Source organism: Borostomias antarcticus (assembly GCF_949987555.1).
Source record: "Borostomias antarcticus genome assembly, chromosome: 9".
Classification (NCBI taxonomy): domain Eukaryota; kingdom Metazoa; phylum Chordata; class Actinopteri; order Stomiiformes; family Stomiidae; genus Borostomias; species Borostomias antarcticus.
Genome location: NC_140242.1, coordinates 27,168,341 through 27,178,778, shown reverse-complemented (window position 1 = coordinate 27,178,778; position 10,438 = coordinate 27,168,341). Strand labels below are relative to the sequence as shown.

Here is a 10,438-nt window from a genome sequence, read left to right as displayed (position 1 = left end):
ATTGAAAATAGGTTTGTGTGGAAAATGTAATAAACCAAATCAAATTTTAAAACAACTTAAATGAGTCCTATTTACAAACATGGTGTCTGCTCGTTCTCAGTGTATCAAGCTAAAATAGTATTTGATGCCATACAATCACATGCTGGTGTTTTAAATTTTACCGTAGGTCAAATAACATTGTATTATTTGCAATGACTACTTGTGCGCAAAACAGAGGGAAATTGTGCTATATAGACCATTTTACCCTTCATTTTATTTGTAACTATGCTTATTTCAATGTAATGTAGTGTTGACTTGTGCTTGCCAGGTCAGATTGCTGGTGATGAGAATGTTCTCTCTGCTGAGCCCGGCGGGGTCATCAGACAGAGGAGGGAGGGAGAGAGGAGGAGGGAACAGCCGCGAGCCTGACGGGGTCATCAGACAGAGGAGGGAGGGAGAGAGGAGGAGGGAACAGCCGCGAGCCTGACGGGGTCATCAGACAGAGGAGGGAGGGAGAGAGGAGGAGGGAACAGCCGCGAGCCCGGCGGGGTCATCAGACAGGGGAGGGAGGGAGAGGGGAGGAGGGAACAGCCGCGAGCCTGACGGGGTCATCAGACAGAGGAGGGAGGGAGAGAGGAGGAGGGAACAGCCGCGAGCCCGGCGGGGTCATCAGACAGAGGAGGGAGGGAGAGAGGAGGAGGGAACAGCCATCAGACAGAGGAGGGAGGGAGAGAGGAGGAGGGAACAGCCACTAGACTGATAGACTGTACAGCCTTAACGTTACTGTACAACGAAGTTGAGGCTGGTCGCCCTATACCACAGCGTAGGGGCAAAAGGGACATGATCCACCTCTCACGGACATCTTATTTGTGGGAGGGTATACCGTTTTCACGGCAGAACATTCTTTTTCAATGAATACACTTCTTTTAAAGGGCCTTTTTTTGGCTTGGAGTCAAACTGCTCGCCATGGCTCACGGTAGCTAGGCTTTGCGGCTAGCCGTTGAGAGACCGAGCCAGTCGGCGAGACGAGAAGACATTTTTCGGGACAACTGAAGAGGATTATACTCAGGGTTTATAACGTTTTGGTCGGAATAGGGTTTTTCAATGTCATTAATTTGTGGTTGCTCTCGCTAGAGAACCGGCCAGCTAGCCGAGCCTTGCTAGCGAGCTACGGTTAATATCAAATCATAGACATTTGTATGGCGACGGTTGGTCGAATGCATTTAAGCATCTGAGACCTGCGAGGATCACACAACAACTCTTTCTTTGACTGTACCGTTAACGTGATTTCAATATTCATTGGCTATCACTATCAAGACAACCACATTGAACAGGATGGTGCTTTAAACCAACGAAAAAACGGATTAAGAAGATATAGAGCACACTATTTAACGCAATCGTATGCGTTATAACTGTCTATTTTGCACATGACTTTGTCTTTTCTAAGCAATCATCACATCATCAAGCACAATCAGTAACTTAGAATGAATTCCAACTCTCCGAAGTGGAAGTCGTTTCATCTGGATGTCTATTTGGCCAGTCGTTTTGAACATGAGCTTGTCCGGACCGAGGCGTGGTGAACGGGGCGTAAAAGACAGTTTTATTTGGAGGAAATACCACCTGGCACAACCCATCCAGAGCATCTCGTCAGATATGGCAGTCTGGGGCCGGGTGTCGGTGCTGGCCCTGGGGGTCTGTGCCATCCTTCTCCTCAGTCCGGTTGCTGGTAAGTCCAGACCTCCACCTTACAAAGTTACAATCATATTCCTCTGCCGTTGATATAGGGTCAGGGTTGGGTTAGGGTTGGGTTGATATAGGGTCAGGGTTGGGTTAGGGTTGGGTTGATATAGGGTCAGGGTTGGGTTAGGGTTGGGTTGATATAGGGTCAGGGTTGGGTTAGGGTTGGGTTGATATAGGGTCAGGGTTGGGTTAGGGTTGGGTTGATATAGGGTCAGGGTTGGTTTAGGGTTGGGTTGATATAGGGTCAGGGTTGGGTTAGGGTTGGGTTGATATAGGGTCAGGGTTGGGTTAGGGTTGGGTTGATATAGGGTCAGGGTTGGGTTAGGGTTGGGTTGATATAGGGTCAGGGTTGGGTTAGGTTAGGGTTATGACCGTCTTAACTCTAATATGGGTACAGAGTAGCCTAAATAGAATTATGGTAAACTAAATCAGATCATAGATATTTTCTATGTGGTCACCTGACGAAATTGAAAAATGGAATTACCATGAAATGTGAGTAGGCCTATTCCATAAGGGAAGTACATGATTGCTGCTGCTGCTGCTGCTGCTGGGTATCTATCTTTGCCCAGGAAGCTCCAGACAGCAGCCCTGCTCTGTTCAGCCTTGACTGGGCAGGAGATAAGGGAGGCTCCTGCAGATGTCAGGAGAGAGGGAGAGAGAGAGAGAGACCTGATGAGGAGATACTGCTCAGTTCTCGCCCACGCAGACAAACGGCTCTCAACTGCTGATCAGGGTCTAGTCTCATTAATAGTGGAAAGAAAGCCGCCCCCCCCCTCGATCCTCCTCAAACTGACGGGTAATTGAGACAGCTTCATAACAGATTTCTCACTGATTTCTGGACGGTCCTACAATCGGAGGAGATAGGGATGAGAGTCTTCTACTGTGTAGCATGTAATCATTACCGCCCAGTGGGTTCTCAGAAACCAGGATAGAAACCATGTTTTCACAGCACAGCCAGTGGGCCTTTTTAAGCTGATAATCTCTGCAGCAACTGCATCACTGGCAGACTGGCTGACTGTCTCCACGCCATTTACTTCTACATTATTAGACATTTAGCAGACGCTGTCATCCGAAGCGAATCATCACGGTCATCGTCGGTAAAGCCTTCAATAAGAACCAAGGCCCCCAGCTGTGACATTTTTATACATTTTATTTGAACCAAAAGTTGAAGTAACGATGGCTAATCATTGGGAGGTGTTCCAAGGTAGAGAGGGTCAGGTGTACTCTAAAAGAGATACCTACAGTACAGGAGATACCTACAGGAGTGGGTGATACCTACAGGGGTGGGCCATCACTGTGACGTTGGCCTCACATGGGTCAGGAGTGGGCCTTCACTGTGACGCTGGCCTCACATGGGTCAGGAGTGGGCCATCACTGTGACGCTGGCCTCACATGGGTCAGGAGTGGGCCATCACTGTGACGCTGGCCTCACATGGGTCAGGAGTGGGCCATCACTGTGACGCTGGCCTCACATGGGTCAGGAGTGGGCCATCACTGTGACGCTGGCCTCACATGGGTCAGGAGTGGGCCATCACTGTGACGCTGGCCTCACACTGGTCAGGAGTGGGCCTTCACTGTGACGCTGGCCTCACACTGGTCAGGAGTGGGCCATCACTGTGACGCTGGCCTCACACTGGTCAGGAGTGGGCCATCACTGTGACGCTGGCCTCACACTGGTCAGGAGTGGGCCTTCACTGTGACGCTGGCCTCACACTGGTCAGGAGTGGGCCATCACTGTGACGCTGGCCTCACACTGGTCAGGAGTGGGCCATCACTGTGACGCTGGCCTCACACTGGTCAGGAGTGGGCCATCACTGTGACGCTGGCCTCACACTGGTCAGGAGTGGGCCATCACTGTGACGCTGGCCTCACATGACATCACAGTAGGCCGTCCAGGATCACCCCAAGGCGCTTGGCTCGGATCGGTGTCTCTGTCCCCTCTGCGTCTCCTCGGACGGATGTGGCAGCCGGTCTGTGGTCGGAGTTGAGATCCGATCCTCTGAACTTGAGCGGTGACATAGGCAATGAGCGAGAGAATAAGAGACGGGGAGTGTCTGTGTATACTTTACTGTTTGTTTGTTTGTTTGTGTGTGTGTGCGTGTGTGTGTGAGAGAGAGAGAGATTGAGTGTTTTTGTGAGAGAGTGTTGGGTTACGGGAGAATAAAGGTAGAGTGTAGGTCTTTGCCAAGTTTGTACTGGTAATTGAGTTTCTCTTTGGTAATACATTTAGTTTGGGCTCATGCTGGCCCTCTGCTCTGCTAGTTCGCATCCCCTTTACTCCCTCTGGCATACTCGAAATGACACACACACACACACAGCTGACACTGAAGTTCAATGAGAGACAGCCCATCAGGAAGTCGTCTGGAAAAATAACTTGCTGTTGAAGAAATTGCCCAACAAGATTTGTGTCCGTGTGAAAGTGACTTGAAGCTTTATATGAGAGTGCAGCCTTCTTGACTGTGATTTTAATAATTGATCAGGGTTGATGGGACATTGCTGTCATCACTGGAAGCAGACAGGAAGTGAATAACCTTTCACCTTCTAGCCGATCTTCTCTCCTCATCACCCAGTGGCTCACCCAGGTTACATGTGGCTCACCCAGGTTATATGTGGCTCACCCAGGTTATATGTGGCTCACCCAGGTTACATGCTACAGCCTTCATTCACCTGTTCTGATATCCCGCCTCAGACCCTAAGGTCTCTGGGAAGCCAGTGTTTGTCTTCAGGTCTAAGCAGCTGGAAGTCTACTCATCTTGTAGTCCTCAAACCACCTCTGTTACACACAGGTACCACATCCCAATCCATGTAGACCCTACCTACGACCAGGGGTGAAAATTAACTTTTTGGCTCACGGTGAGTCACCTGCCAAGGGGACTGTAGATGAAAAAATCTACCGGCCAAGTATATATATTTTTCAGATAGCCTTCCAAAATCTAGTCGCCAATTGGAAATTTTACCTGCATTTGACCGGTGGCAGGTGTTAATTTTCAGCCCCGTCTACGACCATCAGAGTGAATGTTCAGAGGTGGGTTCTAGGCCAAGCCTTCCCATGTTCCCTAGGAGGATGGTCTTGTTGTAGGCACGCCACAGAGACATTTCACAGTCTTCACCACGTCCTCAACTGTCTGATGCCCTTTTATCATAAACACTGATGGGGGTTTCCGCAGAACAACCACATCAAACTAACCACATCTACCACACGCGTCTGATCTATACAACACTCCTGAACGCTTCACGACTGAACAGATATAGACGGCTGATATTCCCGTCCTGTTGATACCATTAAGGAACTGTGTCAAGTACAAGGAAAGTTTGTAGTGTCTCAGAATGAGATGATTGTTTTGTTGTTTTGCCCAAGAGAGAGAGTCTAGTCAGTCAACTCCAGACTTTCTCAGATTAAGAATAGATCTTAATGAATTTTAAAGTCGCTTCTATAAGTTTGCAAACCATTCTTATAATTTATATTATTACGTCCATTTGAGAGCTCAGTGGTATTCACAATATCAAGTGTGTGTATTAGCTAGGGAGAATTACAGGCTAAATCATTTGAATATTCATCAGTCTTGATTGAAATTCCAACTGAGGAAGCCTCATTTGGAGTGGATCCCTTGGTAGTGTTATGCTCTCTCTCTTTCTCTCCACCCTTATCTTTATTGGCAAGTATGGAACTGAAATTGTATGGAATAATCAAGTTTGGTTCTTATATAAACAGAATCGTTCTCCCTGTACTGTCTGTCTCTGGTTGTGTTTCGAGTTTGGTCGGCAGGGAGGAATGTTGACTGGTTATGGGGGAGGGCAGGAAGTTGGAACAGTCAGGGACTCTCAGACCCCACGCTCTCTCCCTCCTCTCCTCCCTACCTCCCTTTCTGCCTCCCTCCCTGACTCCCTCCTCTCCCTCCCTCCCTCCCTCTCTCTCTGTGAGACGTTCCTGTTTTCCATTGTTCTGATCTCCCTTGATAACTGCTCCTTGGTCCCAACCCAAGCACATTCCACTTTCCTCTTATTGTGTGTGTGTGTGTGTGTGTTTTTTCGTGTTAATAAGCAAGTGTTTGTGTATGTGCTAGTAAGTACTGCATGTGTATGCATTGAGCTGGGTGAGGTGTGCATTCTGTAAAGTGTATATTCTATGTACAGTGTGCACTGTACTGGGTTGTGTGTGTGTGTGTGTGTGTGTGTGTGTGTGTGTGTGTGTGTGTTATGGAGGCTGCCCATCTCTGACACTGCGTATTGATCTATAGTGTGTGAGCTCAAACTCTGGACCACACACTGTGAGCGGGATATGGCTTGGCTCTGAACAATACACTCGCACACAATCACACAAATACAACCCAGATTCTGTGATATGTAAGATTTTGCAACTCCCACTGTGTGACAAGCTTGTGAGTTTGGGTTCAGCTCTAGATGCTATCACTTAGCTAGTCTGGAGGGGGTCTGATGTGTGTGTGTGTGTGTGTGTGTGTGTGTGTGTGTGGGTGTGTGTGACAGTTAATGCGTTTCGGGTCAGCTCTAGATGGTATCAGCTTGTCTGGAGGGGGTCTGGTGTGTGTGTATTACAGTGCTATTTCACTGCTGTTGGATTTAGACTAAACAATATGTCTCTGCCAGGCTCCATGGCCCTGGCAGGGGTAGAGGAGGGAGACAAGAAGAGACGGGGGGTTGTGTCTCGGGGGGGGGGGGGGGAGGGGGGCCTCGAGACATTCCCTTGTGGTGACGCCTGCTCCCTCCACCCTCCTGACTACTTTCTGCTGGCACTGAATGTCTTGTCGTTTCTCCCTCCATTCAACTGCAGCATAGTCGCCCTCCCCAATGGCCTTGGCCCCCTGCAACACCTTTTGCACACTAAATGAAAAACCGTTTCACTGGGGGAATGCTCTGTTCTTTTTCTTGTATGCCTACACAGGGCTGAAAATGAACACCCGAAAATTTCCATAAAATTTCCATTTGGCGACTAAATTTCGGAGGGTATCCGCCACACTGGCGGGTAAATGTTTGTACCAATAGAGTCGTGTAATAAATTATGCGTGCGATGTCGCCATATCCATGCCATAGACCGGCGTTCTGTTTGTTGTGTGTTGCACTTAAATAGCTCCCCCGCTGCACCAAATAAAGTTTTCAGTCACATGACTGTTGCGGAGCCTCGCGCACTAGGAGAGACTGGTGACGGGAGGCTACTCGCGCACAGAAATTCGTTCCCATTTACCTCAGAGGACGCTCGCTACTACAGTCGACACCTACAGTCGATTTATTTGAAATTTTACTTTGGCCTCTTCCTTAAGCATGTATTCAACATAATACTATTATCTGAATGAAAAGTACTGAAACAGATGTATAATGTGACAAAAAAGAAAATGTATTATTTTGGCCGGTAAAAAATATACTTTGCTGGTGGACTTTTTCATCTACCAGAAAAAAGGAAATGAAATAAAGAGCATCTTAAAGTAGTTTTGAGTGCGGACCCTCATCCCTTCTGATCAGACTTTGTAGCGGCCCCGCACTGGTTCTGAGCACAGTGACTCCCATTAATATTGAAGGCATAAAGAGCTCAAAATGTCTGCCAGACTGGAGCCCTTGAGCACTTGGCGATTTGACGGTGGGACAGCCCTCACGCACTTAGCGGGAACGAGCCTCAAAGTCTGTGAGTCCGTAAGGGTGGACATTGGGACTGGGCCTACGACCGTGGATCCTCATCTCTCTCTCTCGCCCGCTCTAGACATAGGCTATGCCCTTTTCCATGTGCTGTGTCGAACCGGAGTAGTGGCGAACCGTGACTAATGGACCCAGGCCCCTTCAGTGGGTCCAAAGACCCCCCAAAACATCTAACAACAACAGTCAGGTAAATAACAAAAACATAGCATCAACAATGCACCCAACATGATCTTGTAGTTGGACCATTCAGCTCAGGAAAGCGCATTTTCTAGATGTTATTGAATTAAAGCAGTCCCGAGTTGTGCTCCGGGCTGCACAGCAGTGACCCCATCAAGACAACAATTACACTGTTCAAGTCAAATAGCCCAAGAAGCTACAGTGGTCTACGTCATCACTGTAACACACAAGCGCTGATACAGCAGTGATGAGGTGTGCGGTGTTGATGGTGGAGGGATCTTAACCTGCGCATTGTGATAAAGTAGAGCGTGGCCGCTCGCATGCGTACACACACAACACACACACACACACACACACAACACACAAACACGCACCACCACGGCCACCACAGCATCTAACTAACTAAGAATCAGCCAGCTCACTCTACTGTTATGCCGTGTAGGTCCCAATTAATAACACTGACAAACAACGGTGTTCATTATAAGAGAGCAGCAAACCGGAGCTAATTCAGCCAGGAAACACAACACAGCATCTGGTGTGCATCACATCATTACATTTAAATATTATATAGGCTGCTTCCTACTAGAGAGGGTAATCTTATATAGACTGCTTCCTACTAGAGAGGCTAATCTTATATAGACTGCTTCCTACTAGAGAGGCTAATCTTATATAGTCTGCTTCCTACTACGGAGGCTAATCTTATATAGTCTGCTTCCTACTAGAGAGGGTAATCTTATATAAAATACAGTGACACTCACCAGACCAGATGATCATTTGAAAACAAAATTCAAACTCTGAAACGGTTCGGATAGCAATTATAGTTGATGATTTGAAAATGCATCTGAAAACTTTTTTCCAGATTGTAGTATTTCCTCCAAAGCTGATGTTCAAATCTTTTGAACCAAGGTTTTGACAAATGCAATTCTAGTAAACTAACGCTGCGTTCATGTGCACCTCGGAAGCTCGTACTTACCAGTTGTGAAGTCGTAATTACGACATACAAGCATTCAAGTGCTTTTGGTTGGAAAGAGCAACAAAACATCAACAAACATGGACGCCAGGATCAGCGAATCAGCGAAAGCAAGTCCCTTATCTGTATAATTAGCTAATAGTTGCTTAGCTAGCTATATTGCTAAAATGTGCTTAGCTAGACTTGTTAGCATCTGTGTTTGTGATTGATAGACGTTTAGGTTGAAAAGGGACTGCAATAGAACAGAATAACAAACTATATCATTTTTTACCGTCAGTTGCTGCCAGGGTTTCCATTCTTTCCGCCATTTTTACTGTCCAGAACGCCATGAAACGCCACAACTCGTAAACTCAGGTATCATCGATATTTCCCAATTTCCCACTCGTAATTACGACCTTGGAGGGCCGTTCATGTGGTCGTAAATACGATAAATCAGAGGAGCACTTGAACGCAGCATAAGAACAAGATCTTCCTCTACACTTTTGTCTACAGTAACTATACTACACTCTTGGTTCACACTCACTACCTACAGTAGCTGAGAAAAATTGTCCCGCCCTTTAGAAATCAAATTGTGATTGGCTAATCCACCTGTCATTCCACAAATCTAGTGTCATGTAATAATATTATCTGTAGATATGGAAGTGTAGACCGAGTGACAAAAGTCAATGGCACAATGAATGGTTCCTGGCCGGGCGGTATACCGGGGTACACTGGCTCTGATAGTATACAGACCCTGGACCAGGTCTAGTCCAGACTTACCTAAACAGACTCCCAACCGCTCCAGTCTCCTACCCTGTAAACATGCTAACTCTGCTTCATTCTCCTACCCTGTAAACATGCTAACTCTGCTTCATTCTCCTACCCTGTAAACATGCTAACTCTGCTTCATTCTCCTACCCTGTAAACATGCTAACTCTGCTTCATTCTCCTACCCTGTAAACATGCTAACTCTGCTTCATTCTCCTACCCTGTAAACATGCTAACTCTGCCTCATTCCCCTACCCTGTAAACATGCTAACTCTGCCTCATTCTCCTACCCTGTAAACATGCTAACTCTGCTTCATTCTCCTACCCTGTAAACATGCTAACTCTACTTCATTCTCCTACCCTGTAAACATGCTAACTCTGCTTCATTCTCCTACCCTGTAAACATGCTAACTCTGCCTCATTCTCCTACCCTGTAAACATGCTAACTCTGCCTCATTCTCCTACCCTGTAAACATGCTAACTCTGCTTCACTCTCCTACCCTGTAAACATGCTAACTCTGCCTCATTCTCCTACCCTGTAAACATGCTAACTCTGCCTCATTCTCCTACCCTGTAAACATGCTAACTCTGCTTCATTCTCCTACCCTGTAAACATGCTAACTCTGCTTCATTCTCCTACCCTGTAAACATGCTAACTCTGCCTCATTCTCCTACCCTGTAAACATGCTAACTCTGCCTCATTCTCCTACCCTGTAAACATGCTAACTCTGCTTCATTCTCCTACCCTGTAAACATGCTAACTGCTTCATTCTCCTACCCTGTAAACATGCTAACTCTGCCTCATTCTCCTACCCTGTAAACATGCTAACTCTGCCTCATTCTCCTACCCTGTAAACATGCTAACTCTGCCTCATTCTCCTACCCTGTAAACATGCTAACTCTGCTTCATTCTCCTACCCTGTAAACATGCTAACTCTGCCTCATTCTCCTACCCTGTAAACATGCTAACTCTGCCTCATTCTCCTACCCTGTAAACATGCTAACTCTGCTTCATTCTCCTACCCTGTAAACATGCTAACTCTGCTTCATTCTCCTACCCTGTAAACATGCTAACTCTGCCTCATTCCCCTGTCTTTACACCAGACATCAGTCACAGCTTAAGCTGTTTAACAAAACGGCTAATTTGCTTAATTGTAGAATAAAGTGACCTGTCTGTTT

At 46.9% G+C, this 10,438-nt stretch overlaps 1 protein-coding gene across 1 annotated transcript in view; it reads left to right on the top strand.

Annotated features, from left to right (window-relative positions):
- The first annotated feature begins 1,028 nt into the window (after positions 1-1,028).
- bmpr2b (bone morphogenetic protein receptor, type II b (serine/threonine kinase)) overlaps positions 1,029-10,438 on the top strand; it is a 63,052-nt gene continuing 53,642 nt past the window's right edge. Inside the window, exon 1 of the mRNA XM_084443248.1 lies at positions 1,029-1,705. Coding sequence (XP_084299374.1) covers positions 1,504-1,705 — 202 coding nt within the window. The 5' untranslated portion in view covers positions 1,029-1,503. The remainder of the gene's footprint in view (positions 1,706-10,438) is intronic.